Genomic DNA, 18,666 nt, shown 5'->3' with positions numbered 1-18,666 from the left:
CCAAGGCTCACTCCACTTTCATTCAGCTCAAATGTCAACTCAAAGAGGTCTTTCCAGACTCGTATCTAAAACTGTCCACTCTCTATCTCCTTTCTCTACCACTCATTATGTCCTATCATTTTAACTTCTGCCCCTCTCTAGAATGTAAAGCTCCTTTCGAGCAGGGAATGCATTTCATTCACGCCGTGTCCGTAGCGCCTTGAAAAATGCCTTGCAACTTGGTAGGCACCTAAAAACAAGCTTGATTAAATGCATTTGAACTGAACTTATCCTGCTTAACTTGCTTTGCGAGGTCACCTCACTAAGGTAAGCATACTAACAAAAGGAAGCAAAAATCAGGTAAGGCCTGGCTCGCCGCATTTGAGCCCCAAGTAAGGGCTCGCGCAGAAACACTTTCCAGCACCCGCAGCCGGAGCTGGGCCTTAAAGTGCTCTTTTCGTTTCCTTGTCTGGACGGGAAGGGAAAGGAGTAAACGGGAGAAAATGAGGCGTGGAAGGGCTGAGGAAGGAGCCTCAGCGCTACCGTATACGGTTGAGAATACGCTGTTATCCACGACAGCGCTGGTTTCTATTGGATGGTCCCGGGGCTGGGGCTGCGATTCCGATCAGAAAGCCCAGGCACCGAGCACCAAGCACACCGGTCAGCCATTTTCCGAAACTAGTCTCCCTAGTAACCCCGCCCGAATGTGTACGCAAGAAAGGGGGGCGGGACTTATTGTGAGGGCCTCACTCCGGAAACCGCACCCGCGGAGGCGTCCCACCGTCAAGGATTCACAAAACGCGGAGCGAGATTTAACAGTCGGCAGCGAAAGCGCGCACTCGAACGCCAATGAGAGCGGAAGGAGTGGACCGCTCCTGAAGGGTACTCTGCATATCCAGCAATGATTGGTGGAGTCCTCCTGTCTTCTTTTTGGTATTGGCTGGACTTCCTCCGCCCACCCACTTGCTTTCGTCTAGGTACTTGTGATTGGCTCCTTCAGCGTGGTGGTGGGAGACAAGGTTTGGGGGATTGCTCATCGCAGATTGGTGGATTTGAGCACCTAGCGTCGTCTTCCCGAGGAAGGAGTCCGTCCCATCTTCTCTCTGTCCCGTCTCCCGACCCGTACGCCTTTCCTCAACTCGCGCGCACGAATGGTTAAAAAAAAAAAAAAAAAAAAAGGGTGTGAGGCTCGAGCCCGCCAGCCAGGCCTCCAGCACCTAGCGCGCGCCCTCAGCGAGGACCCGCGCGAGCTGCCCCCGACGCTGCCTGCGCTGTTTGAAACTGCAGAACCCGTTAGGATCTTGGGAAAACTACCGTTCCAGCTGGTTCCGGACCCCGTGCGTGGCAGGGGGGCGAGTGGCGGTCGCGAGGCGGCTCTTGCCTTTCGCGTCCCTGCAGCGTGGAGACTAGAACTGGCACTTTCGAAGGACGCCACCTCCAATCGCAGTGCTGGCGCGGGCGGAGGCTAAAACACGGGGGTCCTGAGACTGAGGAAAACGCGCCAAGTTCCCCTCGGTGCTGGAGTGGGAAAGACCCTAGCGGTTCAGGCGCTTGGCGAGCGGGACTACTTCTGGCGCGCCTCGCCATCCCGGGGCGGGGGAGGGCGGGGGCGGGCGCCGCTCCGGGGATGTAGTTGGTGCCGGCGCAGGGCAGGACCGAGCGGCAGCCCGGGTTCCCGCTCTTGAGAGCGAATGGTCACTCCCCTGCGGGGAGGGCAATCCGGGCAGCTTTTCCTTGGGTCGGGGCCCCCGCGGGCTCGGGGCAGGGGCTCACCTGTCGCACCCACATACATCCCGGCTGGACTCGGGGCGTCACCGCCGCGGACCGTGCTTTGGGCCATGACCAGGTAAGGAGGGCCTGGGGAGGAGAGGCCGGTGCCTGGGCGCCGAGACAAGTTCGGCCGGCCCCCAAGGGGGTCGCCCTAGGACCCCGGCGTCGGATCCGCGGGGGGGTGGCGGGGGGAGACGCCGGGACCGCTTCGCTGCTGCGCCCTTGCGGAGCTGCCAGTCGAGCCCTCTGGGCACCGGTGGCAGGGAGGGGCGCCCCTCCTGCCGCCGCGGGGATACGGGGAGGCAGGTGCGGGCTGGGCGTCAATAGGCCGATTCCGCGGGCGAGGGGCCCGGAGCTGCGGTGCGGGCCGGAGTCGCCACCGGCCAGCCTCCCGCAGGACCCAGGGCTGTGTCTGACCGGCACGGACGGCAGCACAGCCTCGCCTTTTCACTTTTCGTTCCTAGAGGTGCGGCGTAGGGAGAGCATGTTTTCACTCACGTTGTCCGGTGTCGGGAATTGCTAAATTTTATCGCGCACTGTAACTTAATTTTTTCAGAAGTATTTAGAAAGCCACGTGTTTTTAAGCCTTTGTCGAGGATGTTATCCTTGTTTTACGTTTTTCGTGAAAAACTGGCATTGAGTGCTGTCGTCTTATAAAGGGAAGAACTTGAAACTAGTGGGACTGAATGTTCATATTGTCATTTGTTCAAGAGTATCTAATGTTCGCTTTATTGTGTTTTCTGTGACATTTGATTTAGACTTCTAGGAGAAACGTTTTAGTTTTTCCAGTAATAAAGCCAGGAGTGAGAAATGGTGTAAGATACGGCATCTGGTAAAAATGTGGTATTTTCAGCAACGTTAAATGGTTAGTGATTTGAGGGAGCCAGGAGGGTTTAATTGCTTAGGATCTATCCGTTATTTCAACTGCTTGGTCGTTTTTTCTTCTACTTATTTAAGTCCGGTTACTACTCGGTGTCTTAGAGAATCCACTTTACATCATTTATAAGAATTGGCTCCCAGGAAAAATCTTTTACGAGAATCATTAATGCTTAGAGATCCCTGACAACTTCGCGTAGGCTGGTTTGTCGTTCGTGATAGCTTTCCATCAGTAGCAATAAGTGGCTAGGAGGGTAAATTGAGTTAGGGAGGGGGATGGGGAAATTGGTCAACTTTGCAGTTACTCCTGAGTTTAGTCTCAAAAGTGTGGTTTCACAACCGAGTTCAATGTTGCGAATTCCCAGATCAGAGACAGTGGAGTGAAATGCTTGTTAGTAAAGATGGAGTTTGAATTTTGTTAGTTTCTCTGTTCATCCTATTACTGTGTCTGTATTGCAATCATTGCTGAGGTTTTGTGCTCTAATACCCCAGATAATTCCCTCCCCCCTCCCCCCGATATCTTAAGAAAATAGGACGTGTGTATAAAATAAATACCATAAATACTGCTGGGGGGGTTTTCATCCAAAAGTTTTAACAGTGAAAAAAGTTTTAAAAAGGTAAAATCTTTTTTTCTACTCAAGGGAGCATTTAACAAAATTTATAGTTTAAAAGAAGTTTTGGAAAATCAGTATATTGTGTCTAGTCAGTAACAGTTTGGTAGCACAAAGTGCAGCAGTTCTTTGCACCATTTTCTCAACTTTGCATCTTTTATTACTTTTCACTCAAATTTTTAGGTATAATTGAAAACCAGATCTATGCCTTTGCTTGTATCCAAATTATATTTTTTTATTGGAGTACAGTTGACACACAATGTTACATTAGTTTCTGGTGTACAACATAGTGACTTGTGCAAGTTACATTTTATATAAGCTTTTTTAGAGACTATTTCATGTATTCATATTAATAACTAGAAAAGGCTTTGGAGGGAGGACTCCTTCACTTCCAGCACTCTTAATTTCCCATTCATCCCTTTCTTTTTTACCTCGTGCTTTAGAATTAGAGATGGTTGTTGCTCAGTGTTTTCCGAATGAATAAATTAAAATAAAAATTAACTTCTTAGTCAATACTGCTTTACCGTAGGTCTACTCAAATGGGGGTATTTTGTGGTGTGACCCTTAATCTCGTAGGCTAATAAATAATAAAAGTTCAGTATCTGATATTTTTGTTTAAGAAAGCTAAGGACAAATGACAAGCTCCTTCGTTTAAGCAATAAACATTGAGTGCCTGTTATTGATCAAGCATTGGGTTTTCAAATGTGAAGATCTAATTGGTACCATTCCTTGGTAATTTTCAAAATTTAATGATCTTACTGCCTACAGCTGATAATTGAAAATAATGAAACCTTTTCTGTGATTAACAGATATGATTGGTGATTACAACATCCTTGTATAAGTTAATTCTTGTCAACTCCTTGGGATTTGAAGAGAAAATGCCTGGTGTCATACCTAGTGAAAGTAATGGGCTTTCAAAAGGTAGCCCATCCAAAAAAAATAGACTTTCCTTGAAGTTTTTTCAGAAAAAGGAAACTAAGAGAGCCTTGGATTTCACAGATTCTCAAGAAAATGAAGAAAAAGCTTCTGAATATAGAGGATCTGAAATGTATGTATCTTAAGTATATTTCGGTACTTTTAAAATTCCGTATCAGTGAAGAAGCAGTGAACTTTGATACCTCCATTCTGATCTGATAGTCTATGGAGGCAAAAACACACAGCAGTGAGACAAACCTAGCAGTGTATAGTAGAAACAGCAAAACTGTAAATAATCGTCCAAAAAAGGGGGGGGGGGGCGCCTGGGTGGCTCAGTCGGTTAGGCATCTGACTTCAGCTCAGGTCATGATCTCACAGTGCATAGTGCACGAGTTCGAGCCCCGTGTGTCGGGCTCTGTGCTGACAGCTCAGAGCCTGGAGCCTGCTTTAGATTCTGTGTCTCCCTCTCTCTCTGCCCCTCCCCGGCTCGCTCTCCCTGTCTCTCAAAAAATGAAATGTTAAAAAAAAATTTAGAAACAGCAAAACTGGCTGGCTCAGCACAGGATCACATCCATAATGTTAACCCATTAACATTGATGGTCAGCCAGTTAGATTGACTTGGAGAAATATTTGTTGGCTAAAATTATTTTTCAATTTAAACTTATTTGTAATGTAACACATTCTGTGTAAGGGTAAAGAAATAACGTGATTTGGGGTGGTTTTTTTTTTTTTTTTTTTTTTTTGGTTCAGAAGACTTGACAACCTAGTGTATGAATTATCAAACCTATTGGCATGTAGTTGCCAATAAGATAAAAATAAATCTTTTGGTGCAAATCCTTTAGTGATTGAAATCTGAACAAAATGGAATGCTTACGTATAGTTGTAATTAGAGTCTATACTAGCTCGCTATTCAACAAATAGGTACACTGCTATATGACTAAAATGGGTTTGGTCCCATGTGTAATTTCCTAATATTTCCCAGTAATCAGTTTAGGAGATGTGAACCTTATGTTTACCAGCATTCATGCCTATAAACACTTTGAGGTGCCAGGGTAGTAGCTAGCTGCTATAAAATAAAAATTCTGTGAGGACCTACTATTTGTTAAAATAAGGTAAAAGAATAACTTGAACAATTCGTTTTAAAGTGAAGGACAACTGTGTAATTCTCTTTATCTACTCTTTCCTTTTACCAGAACCTGACCTCTTAGGTGGTGCATCCTCTCCTAGATATTGTCATAGCTTATTTCCAGGTTTCTGTTCAGAGTTAGACTACTTTTATTTTTTTTTATTTTTTATTTATTTTATTTATTTATTTATTTTTGGGACAGAGAGAGACAGAGCATGAACGGGGGAGGGGCAGAGAGAGAGGGAGACACAGAATCGGAAACAGGCTCCAGGCTCCGAGCCATCAGCCCAGAGCCTGACGCAGGGCTCGAACTCACGGACCGCGAGATCATGACCTGGCTGAAGTCGGACGCTCAACCGACTGCGCCACCCAGGCGCCCCAGAGTTAGACTACTTTTAAAAATTATGTAGGTTTAACTAATCACAGTACCAGTCCCTCAATTTTCTACTCTCTAAAATGGGATTAATAGCTCAGGATGGAATTGAGGCTTGTTGTGTATAATGGTTTTAAAATGTTTATAAAACTTTTATTCTGAGTATGTAGCAATTTTTGCACCTGTATAGATTTCTTAGAAAAGTGTCACCTGAATAAAATCCATATCTCAGTTCATACAATTTTTGGGAAAAGACTATATCTAAGGAAGTGTTCGTTCCACTTTGTTTCTTTAAGATACTATACTTCATAATACCTCTCTCTGCTTATATTTTATAGTGATCAAGTTGTTCCTGCAGCACAGTCCTCACCTATAAACTGTGAGAAGAAAGAAAACTTGTTACCATTTGTGGGACTGAATAATCTTGGCAATACTTGTTATCTTAATAGTATACTTCAGGTAAGTTGAGGATTTTGCTACATAATAAAGCTTTAGTAGGCAAAGCATGATGTAACATTTAATGTTTGAGAATTTCAGAGTGGAGTATTTTTTTTTTTTTTAATTTTTTTTCAACGTTTTTTATTTATTTTTGGGACAGAGAGAGACAGAGCATGAACGGGGGAGGGGCAGAGAGAGAGGGAGACACAGAATCGGAAACAGGCTCCAGGCTCCGAGCCATCAGCCCAGAGCCTGACGCGGGGCTCGAACTCACGGACCGCAAGATCGTGACCTGGCTGAAGTCGGACGCTCAACCGACTGCGCCACCCAGGCGCCCCAGAGTGGAGTATTTTAATTGTCCATATGGTCTTTGACTGTAAATGAACTAGAATGGACTAAAGTAATGATTCTAAATTGCATGTTACCAGCGTCCTTTGGGGTAAGAGAAAGTAATATATTAAATAAAATTGGGCTAGCAAAATTGAATTGACATTGGTTAACTGGAAGATGACAAATCCTTGGTTTTCCTGCCTTATTCCTAGTACTATGGTGATGTGTATTTTAACCTTTGGAACTCTGTTTTATATTGTACTCTTAGAACCCTACATCCTAGCAATATGTGCCTGGGCTCACTGCTTTGCTGCCAGTGAGGGAAGACAGTGAGCTACTATGATGAAATATAAAACAATTTTTGACACAGTATTAATTTCAGAATTTTAACTAATGCACATTTAAAAATGCTCTACAGGGGTGCCTGGGTGGCTCAGTCGGTTGTCTGACTTTGGCTCAGGTCATGATCTTGCGGTTCTTGAGTTCAAGCCCCACGTCGGGGTCTGTGCTGACAGCTCAGATTCTATGTTTCCTTCTGTCCCTCCTTCCCTTTTCGCACGCTCTCTCTCAAATAAAAATTTTGAAAAAATTTTTAAAATGCTCTACAAAAAACATAGTACTTTAATGGTTTTAGTTACATTGTTGTTTGTTCAGTAAACACTCAGACAGTCTTACTTTTTATAGGTATTATATTTTTGTCCTGGTTTTAAATCTGGAGTGAAGCACTTATTTAACATTATTTCAAGGAAGAAAGAAGCCCTGAAAGATGAAGCCAATCAAAAAGATAAGGTAAAAAATAAAAGAACAGAAAATATATAAAAAGTAAAGTAATGGAAATTAACTTGCTTAGAAATTAAAAAGTAATAGAAACACAGGATTTGGGAGGAGGATAACAGACTAGTTCTCTGAAATGGAATTTCTTAGTATCCTGTGTTTTTAAGAAAGGCAATTTTTCCATTCTTGTAGGTTAGCTAACTAGGTTATCATCTTTTACAGTGTCTTCTCTTGCCCTCTAATTTATTTCTTACCAACAAACATTGTATATCACAGTCACAGTTTATCATGCCCTTGTATCTCCTGTTATTTATATATTGTGTTTTCAAATTCACTCACAACCTTTGATTTACACAGTCAGAAAACCATTATCTTCCCTGTAATTGAAAATAATCAAAAACTCAAAATTGTTTAAAGTTTGTATACCTCTATAGAATTAGTGTTAGAATGAAATTAAATTTAGCAAAGCTAGTATTGTCTAGTGAAACACAAGAAAAGGGGAAGGTACTTAATTTGTTCATAAATAAAAATAATGGTTTGTGTGTTTCTTTCTTGACAGGGAAATTGTAAAGAAGATTCTTTGGCAAGTTATGAACTCATATGCAGTTTACAGTCCTTGATCATTTCAGTTGAACAGCTTCAGGCTAGCTTTCTCTTAAATCCAGAGAAATACACTGATGAACTTGCTACTCAGCCAAGGCGACTGCTTAACACACTCAGGTATTGTGCCTATAATTTTAGGATTCCAACTTAGTAGCTTACTGCTTTCTTTGGGGGAGAGTGATATGGGAACAAATAGGGGGAGTGAAGGGCCAGGAAAATAGAAACTACAGATCCTATACTCACTGGTATCCCAGAGGCTCTGGAAATTAGAAATCTTTTTGTAAGTTTGGTACTAAATTCATTAGATGTGAATTGGTATGAGGCTATTAATAGTCTTTGTTCATTTTTATTTATAATGTGAATACTCACATTTTTAAATAGGAATAGTAATATGTTTAATTATGGGATACTGCCCCTTGGGTTAAAATAAATTTATTACATGCCATATGTATTTTTTTAATCTGAAAATTAGTGAATTCTCAGATTTGGTCCTAAGAGATTTCAGACTAGGAATTGTAGGTTTTTAGTCAAAATATATTATGCATTAGAACTATGAATACCAAATATTCCAGTTTTGTTGTATGTGTTTGCATAACTATTAGGTCACTGGATTAGATTTTTTTTGTATTGTCTTAAATGAAACATTATCCAATATATAAATAGCCTTACCTAATGTTACAGGGTAAATCTTAAAACTAAGTAACTTTTTAAAGAATAGACCTAGGTGAGGGGTGCCTGGCTTAGTTGGTAGAGCACGTGACTCTTGATCTCAGAGTTGTGAGTTCAAGCCCCACATTGGGTGTAGAGATTACTTAACAGTAAAAAAAAAAATAGACCTACGTGTAATTGTTATACGTTTGTTAATGGGCAATATAGCATGGTGGCCAACAGCAGGTTTGAATCCTGGCTTTGCATCTCTTTGACCTTGGGCAAGCTACCTTATCTGTAAAATCATGGTGATACAGTACTTACCTTATAGGGTTATTGTGAGAATTATGTTCTACATCTAATATAAAAAGCATCTTGAATAAACCCTGGTACATGGTAAACTATACAAATACTAGCTGTTACTAGTATTTGTGATAATGAATATGAGGTAAAATTTGTTTTTATTTTTAATTACAAGTTTAGGTAAGAAGTTTCAAATTAGTTGAATAAATGTTTTCAGGTTTTTAAAATAATTTGATACCCCTGTAAATGAATTAATTTCTCTATAGAAAGGATGTGTTTTTTATATTCTATCTTGAAAACTAGAATAGATGAAATGGAAATTTTTATTTATAGGGAACTCAACCCTATGTATGAAGGATATCTACAGCATGATGCACAGGAAGTATTACAGTGTATTTTGGGAAACATTCAAGAAACATGCCAACTCCTAAAAAAAGAAGAAGTAAAAAATGTGGTAGAATTATCTACTAAGGTAGAAGAAAAACCTCATCAGAAGGAGGAAATGAGTGGTATTAACACCACAGAGATGGACAGTATGAGGCATTCTGAAGACTACAAAGAAAAACTCACAAAAGGAAATGGGAAAAGAAAAAATGACATTGAATTTGGTAACATAAAGAAAAAAATTAAAGCCTCTAAGGAACACCAGTCACTGGAAGAGAACCAGAGACAAACCAGATCAAAAAGGAAAGCTACAGGTGATACATTAGAGATTCCTTCTAAAATAATCCCCAAGTATGTTTCTGAAAATGAAAGTTCAAGACCCTCACAAAAGAAATCAAGAGTTAAAATAAATTGGTTAAAGCCTGCAACTAAGCAACCCAGCATTCTTTCTAAATTCTGTAGTCTGGGGAAAATAACAACAAACCAGGGATCCAAAGGACAGTCGAAAGAAAATGAATATGATCTTGAAGAGGACTTGGGGAAGTGTGAAAATGAAAGCACAACTAATGGTTGTGAACTTGAATCTCCAGGGAATAATGTTAAGTCCGTTAATGTTAATGAAGTTAAGCCCATAAACAAAGGTCAGTATAATTTATTCTTAGACATTGATAGGTAGGATTAACAGCTGCAGAACTGCAGTGTTCTCTTAGATACATGAACAAGATAAATGTGGTTCAAGTTGTAAGAAAATTTTAACACTGTGAACTGTGTGGTGTTTTAACCACTGTGCTCAGATGTGTGTGTATAAATCTCACTAATCTTAAGGCATGTTAATTTATGGTTTATAAATGAGGGGAATTCCATACATTTTAATGGAAAGAGAATTATTTTACCCCCTCTGTAGTACTAGACAATAAACTCATGAAAGAAATTGCATTTAATGAAATACAATTTTAGAGAACTAAGTAGTTCTACTGTAGTTGAACTGCATAGCTACCTAATTGTGTCCAACTCTCAGAGAAAATGTGTAGTATTGATGTGGTTGATGGTTTTTACCAAAAGTGTCATACTTATTTTGGGGTTGTTTCTATAGGAGTTTCTTTGGGAAGGGACTTAAGGTGACAAAATTGTGACTTTCCTTTTTAGAGACCACAGTAATTCATCTTCAAAACGATCTTTACAGGGAATTTATGTATCATGAATAAGACACCTCTTAATGTTAATAAGCAAGTTTAGATCTAAAAGTCAGCTTTTTATTCATGATACACTTGAAACAATATTGGTTATTTGGGCTACGCTGAGCTGAAAATTTTTCCTATTTTTGTTTTAGGTGCAGAGCAAATTGGTTTTGAGCTAGTAGAGAAATTATTTCAAGGTCAGCTGGTATTAAGGACTCGTTGCTTAGAATGTGAAAGTTTAACAGAAAGAAGAGAAGATTTTCAGGACATCAGTGTGCCAGTACAAGAAGATGAGCTTTCCAAAGTAGAGGAGAGTTCTGAAAGTAAGCAAAATTGGGAGTCTTGTATGGATGATAGAATAAGTAGTTTTCGTCAACAAAACACAGTCTAATAATAGCTTGTATAATTACTGGGAAAAAAAATAGTGTCTCTGGTATAATAAAATCTTTCTGCTCATATAGATTCACTTGTTAATAATTAACATTTAGAAGATTATGGTATCTTTATTTTGATGTGTAGAGTATGTTATAATGGGAAGTGAAATGCTTTATTAAGTTTTAGATATCTCAGTCTTAGAGCTACAGAGGATATTTTTGTTCACAATATTTGAGCCAGTATTTTGTCTAGTATAAAAGGACAAGAAGTAGGGAAACATTATGGGAAGTGATCATGAGACTGGCTTGTTCAGATATCGGAAGTTAGCCATTAAAGTGTAAACTAAAAAGTCTGTCTTAACATTGAATCAGAGACTAGGTTATCATCATTTTGCTGGCCCTGTCACCTAAATACTTTGTATTTGACCAGCCAAGTATAAGTATTTAAAAGATATGTGTCCTGTTGAGGATGATAAACTTAAGTTTCTGAAACTAAAATGTCTTTATTGTTTGGGAAGGATTAGTCAAATGAAATTGCATGCTAATTTTGAACATGGAACTTGTTTAATTTTTAAATGTCTGAGAGGTTTTTCATTTGTGAGTGAAAGGATTCTCTTATGTAGTTTCTCCAGAGCCAAAAACAGAAATGAAGACCCTGAGATGGGCAATTTCACAGTTTGCTTCAGTGGAGAGGATTGTAGGAGAAGATAAATATTTCTGTGAAAATTGCCATCATTATACTGAAGCCGAACGAAGTCTTTTGTTTGACAAAATGCCTGAAGTTATAACTATTCATTTGAAGTGCTTTGCTGCTAGTGGCTTGGAGTGAGTATTATAAATAAAAGCTATATGAAAAAAAATGAGCTGCTATAAGTTTTGTTCAAAATACTATAATAGTAACAAAATAGTGTAATAGCATAATATAAAGATAACCTTAGAAAAGTTTGTTATTAAGTTTACTTGTAAAAATGCATCAATATAAATCCTTTTGGTATGAATACATAGTCTAGGGTTCTTCCCATATCTTTTAATCTTCGTTCCTTACTAGATACAGTTTCAAGTTGAAGTGATTAAAGCAGGAAACAGATCTTGTATACATCAAGGTTTTTTGAGGGGTGAAAAAGGCAAAATTATATTTAAGGTAAGCCAAGAATCAAACTAGTCTTTGAAGAAAATTCAAGTATCTTTGTGACATGTATACATGTCATTGTAGATTTTATTCCGTCCCATATTAACGAATCGTTTGAAGTTAGCACGGGAGCCTCCAGTAGCTCTCTACACACTTTATTATTACAGAAGAAGACATACAGTGTTTTCTTTCAGTGGATTTTTTCTTTGCTGTTTATTTTTATTCCCCAAATCTTGGTAGAGATGGCTGTCACATTAAAATTACTCTCTAAAGGATTTTGAAGTTAAATGGCATTTAAAACACTGGCTTTCTCATTGTACAAAATTAGGAAAGTTAAAGGGGCACCTTGGTGGCCCAGTCGGTTAAGTTATGCATCTGACTCTTGATTTTGGCTCAGGTCGTGAGCTCACAGTTTGTGAGTTTGAGCCCCATGTTGACAGGGACTCTGTCTCCCTCTCTGTCTGCCCCTCCCTCTGGTGCTATCTCATAAATAAACATTAACTTTTAAAAAATTAGGAAAGTAAATAAAAGGGAGCATGCCATATATTCTTCATAGAAACTGCTGAATATTAGCACTTACTTCAATATTTCTTGTGTGCACTAAACATTAAGGATTCATTCAGACTTCTACTTGGTTTCACATTTGGATGTCAAACTGAATGTGTAAAGTGGAATTGCAGAAAACTTTTTCTTTTTTCCTTCCAAAGGTTTGATTGCTATGGTGGTGGACTTTCCAAGATCAACACTCCTTTACTGACACCTCTTAAACTGTCACTAGAAGAATGGAGCACAAAGCCAACCAACGACAGCTATGGGTTATTTGCAGTTGTGATGCACAGTGGCATTACCATCAGTAGTGGGCATTACACTGCTTCTGTTAAAGTCACTGACCTTAACAGTTTAGAACTAGATAAGGGAAATTTTGTGATTGACCAAATGTGTGAAATAGGTAAACCAGAACCATTGAATGAGGAGGAAGCAAGGGATGTGGTTGAAAATTATGATGAAGAAATGTCAATTAGAGTCAGTGGAAATACACAGCCAAGCAAAGTTCTGAACAAAAAAAATGTAGAAGCTATTGGACTTCTTGGAGGACAAAAGAGCAAAGCAGATTATGAGCTATACAACAAAGCATCTAATCCTGATAAAGTTGCCAATACAGCATTTGCTGAAAACAGAAATTCTGAGACTAACAGTACTAATGGGACTCATGAATTTGATACAAACAAGGAATCCAGTGACCAAGCAGGCCTTAACTTTAGTGGATTTGAGAACAAAATTTCATATGTAGTGCAAAGTTTAAAGGAGTATGAGGGAAAGTGGTTACTTTTTGATGATTCTGAAGTGAAAGTTACTGAAGAGAAGGACTTTCTGAATTCTCTTTCTCCTTCTACATCTCCTACATCTACTCCTTACTTGCTATTTTATAAGAAATTATAGAGTATTTTCCTTATGTGTATATTAAACAGACCTGGACAAAAGCTGGTAAAGTTGATTACATCAAAGAGTCTAGCTTATCTTTTGAAGCTATTGGATATTATTGGTCTCTCTAAAGTTTTTATATAAATAGTGAAATTTGAATTACTGAAAACCATGTTAATTTTTAGAATTCATTTCCCATAGTAGAGACTAGTGATGCATTAGCTTCTGGGAACAAACTTGTATAGGTTCTTAATTGAATTATCCAAATGGAAGCATTTAAACACTTTTGAATTCACACCTATCTTTTGTGTTTGCTTTTTAAAATAAAGTGCTTGTATTTGTATCTCCATATTTTGGAGTAATTATCTATATGATGTTTATAGGTCCTGTGGGTTTCCAGCTAAGAAGAAGAATCTCATTTCAGTACCTTTAGTTTTTTAAGCCATGAAGCCAGATCTTTAATGGGCTGTATTTAGAGGCACAAAGTCTGGAATATGTGTGTATTCACAGTAGTGTACATTTTGTGCCTTGAATCACTTTGAAAAGTGTCTCAGAAAACCTGGACAGCCAATCCCCCTTCTATCTTGAGAAGAATTTTATATGTATTTATGAAAATGATTCTGTATTCTAGTAAATCTTTTTGGGCATGGACTAATTTGTATCTCTTCATAGTCATATTCTGCACGATCTGTATATAGTATATCAAATTTAGAGGTGTGTGACCTTAAATTTAACTTTTTTTAAAAACTGGGAGGTCAATAAAATTTAAACTGCTTAACAACTACATGTACAACTGCTCATATTTGTTTTGCATATTTTTTGCTATAATATAGTGGCGTTCTCTTGAGAATATGTACGTATAATATATATGTGTATATATACACACATACCTAGAAGAGAATAAACATGCATAATTAATAATAGTTGGAGGTGAAGAGATTTTTCAAATAGGAGAAACTTAGTCCATCCAAGTTGTCATACTTAAAAGAGGTTTATAGTAAAAATTATTGCATTCTTGGTTGCCCTTTAAAGTAGACATACTTTATGGAATCCGTAAGATGAGGCTTTGGGCACACACAAAAATGTGGTTAAATTTTCATGTTAAATGTATATTAAATTGGCAAATGATCAGTTACCTTATGACTTGCTAAGACATTAAAAACCATTCTAAAAAATACACAAATACTATTAGAATAACACTTTGATACCCCCATTTCAAGTACCAATAAATTAGTCACAGTTAAATCATGTCTCAACATTCTTCCACAAGATGGTGTGTTACAAAAAGTCATGGTTCTCCCCTCACTCTACATTCAGAATCACTAATGGAACTTTTTAAAAGAAACACCCCTGAACACTACTCATAAGCTTCTGATAGAGTAGTTCTAGGACAGAGCCTGGGCCTCTCACACTCCAGAGACAGTTAATGTTAAGAACTACTGGTACGAGTTCTTGATATGAGAACGTTTTAAGAAAACTGAAGTATATGGAGGGTTGGGATGTGTTCAGTATTGTATCAGTGTTCTCGGAGGAAGTCTCTTCTTCAATCAGAAAATAGTGTTGCATGACAGTTAAATCATAGGAATTTTAGGGTTCTTGATACTGTCACTGAGATTCATGTGAAACACTTTAAACTCTTCCATAATATAACTTAATGAGAAATGACCTACAGGTTATTTAATATTCTTTCCCTTATGTATACCTTCCCCGTCCCTTGCCCTAAAGATGAGAGTATTTGTTACCTTAGTTTTAACGAATTTCCATTCTTGACTCCTGGGCTTTACTTATTGTGCATGTGGATCCTCTGTCCTCAAATGTATTTCTGAGGTTATGCCTTTCTGACTCCTTTAGTTCACAACCCTTTTGGTCCAACACTGTTGACTCACCTGAAAAATCTTTTTGTGATTCAGGCTTTGAATTGGTGTAGACAAGATGAATGTGACATAATATTGCCAGTTATAAAGGTAAACTGGAGGAAGGATGTCAACCATCTCCTATGCTCTCAGGAGAAGTAGACGTTTTTTGAGATCTTGTTTCAACATCAACTAAAGAATAAAGGCACTGTATTTGATCAGTTTTTAAGTGATTCATGTCAATGGTCTATGGATCAAAGGGATAGATTTAAAATGTCTTTCTGTAAGATATATAACGACACAAAGAAAAACACATCGTTCAAAACACTCCTCAGAAAATCAATCGGTAGTTTCTTGGATAAACCTGGCAAGTAATTGAAAATAAATATTCTCCAAAAAAATTTTTGCCTAGTTTTTCATGTCCTATATTTTAAATTAGTTCTTAATTTAACTAAAACTGCTAATTTTACTTTTTACATATACTTCGTAAAATCTATACAAGTGTTAAAAAATATAACTTCTCATTCCTCTGGTAGATTAAAATCAAACACTAGCTCTCTGTCATTTTTATGGTGATCTAAGACAGCTTTAAAGCAGATTTCTGACTTACCAGTATAGCTCACTAGACTTATGAAAAGACCAGCTTGTTTATCTGAAACACAGGAATCTTCCATGTTAATTGCTGAGAGTCATGAAGTGCATACTTCTATCAGATTTGAGGAATAAAGATTTACTGTCACTGGTAGCAGCTATCCCAGTTTTTAATCATTATTTATAGACAAAAGTTTCATCAGAGAAACTTATTTCTGCAATTTGTTCTAAATCCCTTTTTTGAGTATCTAAATGGAAAATAACTTAGAAACCAGTTTTAAAATTTCACAAACCACTTATCAATATCTGTCTCTACCCATCCATTTATTTAACTTGGGGCTCTTTGGCCTATAAAAGGTCAATTTCATTTCATTTTTACTTTGCTAGTTTTGGAACAAGTTCTTGTATCAACTCAAGATTCTCTGCTTTTGTCAACAAAAATTTTTGAAGTCTCAGTAAAATTAGTGTAAACGTTCACATATTTAATAGTACCTTTAAAATAAGCATTACTACATTTAAAATGGTTCCAAAATGAATCTATAAATGGTAATATAAATTAAAAAATACAAACTTAAAGTAAATAAATTTAACATTAGCTATGGTATAAATAATAGTAAATGTATAGTGAGTCATTACTTTTGAGTCTTTAAAAAAAGATAACAGCATATTACCAGAACATGAGAAACCATGGCCATGATTCTCAAACTTCAGTGATCTACATTTGATAATGTTTTGGCCACTGCATTCTTCAATGAGTAGTAAATTAATGCTAGAATTTCCAAGTCCCAAGTCTTGTCTTTCAATAGATCTTAACTTCTTTCCACACTCAATGTTGAATACATGGCTCTTTTCAAATGAGTAAGACAAGTGCATTTATTTCAAAGATCCATTTTGCGCAGGCTCATCCGACTGAAGGAATCTCTGGAGAGAAAATGAAGGGATACAAGTAAACGATTTTCGTATATTCCTTTAAAATATGCTTTACGGTACTTCTTTCTGCCAGAGTTACCTCAAAGTTTTATCATCCAAAACTTAAAAATGTTTTTTTTGGCCAAGGTCTTTTTTTTTTTTTTTTTTTACTGTTTATTTTTGAGAGAGACAGCACAAGTGAGGGAGGGAGAGAGAGACACAGAATCTGAAGCCGTCTCCAGGCTTCGAGCTGTCTGGGGTTCCAGCCCACCAACCCTAAGACCTGAGCCGAAGTCAGACACTTAACTGACTGAGCCATCCAGGTGCCCTTGTCATCAAAGTTAACTTTCAAGTTATGTGTTCATCCTATACATTCTGCCTTATATATTCTAATTTATAAACACCGCTACAAAGTATATTACAGTAACCACTTTGCCAAATCCACTGATCTTTATTCGTTTTTCCAATAAGTGTATTAGATATTGTGATAAGACGGGAACTAATGGGAGAGATTTCAGAAAAAGATTTGGGATTATTAAAAGGGAAAAAGGGCAGGTGTTTCTTATTTAAAATGTTAAATTCCAAGAATTCAGTGGTTCTTAAACTTCTGGGTTTTAGGTCTTTACACTTAAAAATCGAGGGTTGATGGGGCGCCTGGGTGGCTCAGTCGGTTAAGCGTCTGACTTCGGCTCAGGTCATGATCTCACGGTCCGTGAGTTCAAGCCCTGCGTCGGGCTCTGTGCTGACAGCTCAGAGCCTGGAGCCTGTTTCAGATTCTGTGTCTCCCTCTCTCTCTCTCTGACCCTCCCCTGTTCATGCTGTTTCTCTGTCTCAAAAATAAATAAACGTTAAAAAAAAAAAAAAAATTAAAAAAAAAAATCGAGGGTTGTTTATGTGGGTTCTAAATTGATATTTACCATATTAGAAATTAAAATTAAGAAAATTTTAAATTATTACTTTACAAGATAACCCATTACATGTTACTATAAATAGCATTGTTTATTAAAAATAACGTAAGAATGTTAGAAGAATGGCATTCTTCTAATGTCTGGCTTATTAAAAGGCTAGATTTTCATATCTGCTTCTGCATTCAATCTTTTACAATATCACATTGCATGTAGTCTCTGGAAAACTCCACTATACTCATGAAAGAATGAGAGTGAAAAAAGTATTTGTTACTAATATGAAATTAGTTTTGATATAGGAACCTCAAAGCATCTCAGGAACCCACCCCCTTCTTTGTGTTCTAGATCACACTTTGGGAACCACTATCTTAATATCTTTTAAGCCTACTGCACAATAATGTTCCAGATTCTGTTAATCAGCAAAATAAATTCAAGTTCTATGGAAATGCTATTTTCTAAGTTCTGAAGAAATTAAGAGTGAAGAGAATATTCTTCAATACCTCTTAATGTATTTTATCTGAAACTGGTTTCTTTTGTTTATCCTTCCTGCCATCAGGGTTTACCCTGAGGCTTATGATCTCCATGAAAGAAGAGGGCAGGTACAAAAAGATCATGTTCAGCTTTGAATCTCAAAGCTTGGTTGTTTGGTTCTGTGGAAAATAGCAGTCTTGAAAGCTAGACACTGCTCACCACACCAGCATCCCCAAAAAGCGTCCCCCCCCCCCCCCGGGCAAAACTGCCTGCAAACATTTAAAAAAGCTTGGGGGACTGACCATAATAGATGGCAGAGGAAGGCAAAACTCAGGATTATGGTGTGAAGGGGAAAGCTCCTTCAGATAGAAAGGACACAATGTTTCCACTGAAATGGGCTACAGATTTGAAGAAAGCAAGACTAGCCTTAGCAAACGGCATGACTATGTGAGGGACCCAGCACTCTCTTCCCAGGACCTTAGACCGAGGAGTTTAATAATAGTTGACGTGGGTCGAGGCAACAAGAAGGCAACAATTCCAAAAAGATAGGGGATGGGGGGAGCACAAAGTAAAGGGGACTGGTGCTGCTTCCCACTAAGAATTTCAAGAGGAAACAGATCAGTATAAGATGGTGGATGCAAAATATATTTTGCCAGAGATAGGATTTTAAGAAGGCCGGCTTTGGATCCTCTGTCCCCCATCCC

General features: G+C 38.2%; 2 protein-coding genes across 8 annotated transcripts in view; one reads left to right on the top strand and one right to left on the bottom strand.

The window, feature by feature from the left end:
* The first annotated feature begins 772 nt into the window (after nucleotides 1-772).
* Nucleotides 773-14,017, top strand: USP1 (ubiquitin specific peptidase 1). Of its 3 annotated transcripts, none has more exons than XM_049618563.1 (9): nucleotides 773-956; nucleotides 4,046-4,284; nucleotides 5,989-6,109; nucleotides 7,103-7,207; nucleotides 7,752-7,912; nucleotides 9,080-9,771; nucleotides 10,461-10,631; nucleotides 11,306-11,507; nucleotides 12,519-14,017. In XM_049618563.1, the coding sequence occupies exons 2-9, from the start codon at nucleotides 4,115-4,117 to the stop codon at nucleotides 13,249-13,251; spliced, it is 2,355 nt and encodes a 784-aa protein (XP_049474520.1). In that variant the 5' UTR covers nucleotides 773-956; nucleotides 4,046-4,114; the 3' UTR covers nucleotides 13,252-14,017. The 3 variants fall into 3 exon arrangements, with proteins under 3 accessions (XP_049474520.1, XP_049474521.1, XP_049474519.1); XM_049618564.1 differs by lacking the exon at nucleotides 773-956 and adding an exon at nucleotides 1,024-1,825 and having other exon boundaries at nucleotides 9,080-9,444; XM_049618562.1 differs by lacking the exon at nucleotides 773-956 and adding an exon at nucleotides 1,024-1,825.
* An 18-nt stretch (nucleotides 14,018-14,035) lies between these two features.
* DOCK7 (dedicator of cytokinesis 7) overlaps nucleotides 14,036-18,666 on the bottom strand; it is a 227,697-nt gene continuing 223,066 nt past the window's right edge. For all 5 annotated transcript variants that reach the window (XM_049618558.1, XM_049618551.1, XM_049618554.1 and 2 more), the window contains one exon: nucleotides 14,036-16,598. In XM_049618558.1, the coding sequence (XP_049474515.1) occupies nucleotides 16,556-16,598 (43 nt within the window). In that variant the 3' untranslated portion in view covers nucleotides 14,036-16,555. The remainder of the gene's footprint in view (nucleotides 16,599-18,666) is intronic.

The sequence above is a fragment of the Panthera uncia genome (assembly GCF_023721935.1).
Source record: "Panthera uncia isolate 11264 chromosome C1 unlocalized genomic scaffold, Puncia_PCG_1.0 HiC_scaffold_4, whole genome shotgun sequence".
Lineage (NCBI taxonomy): Eukaryota > Metazoa > Chordata > Mammalia > Carnivora > Felidae > Panthera > Panthera uncia.
Note: the sequence above shows the minus strand (reverse complement) of the source record. Positions and strands in the feature narration are given on the sequence as shown.

Excerpts from the sequence above, each read along its gene's own strand:
- USP1 (XM_049618563.1), top strand. The coding sequence starts at position 4,115 with ATGCCTGGTGTCATACCTAGTGAAAGTAATGGGCTTTCAAAAGGTAGC. Across the intron at positions 4,285-5,988 it reads GAATATAGAGGATCTGAAAT|TGATCAAGTTGTTCCTGCAG; the intron begins GTATGTATCTTA and ends TATATTTTATAG. Across the intron at positions 6,110-7,102 it reads ATCTTAATAGTATACTTCAG|GTATTATATTTTTGTCCTGG; the intron begins GTAAGTTGAGGA and ends TACTTTTTATAG.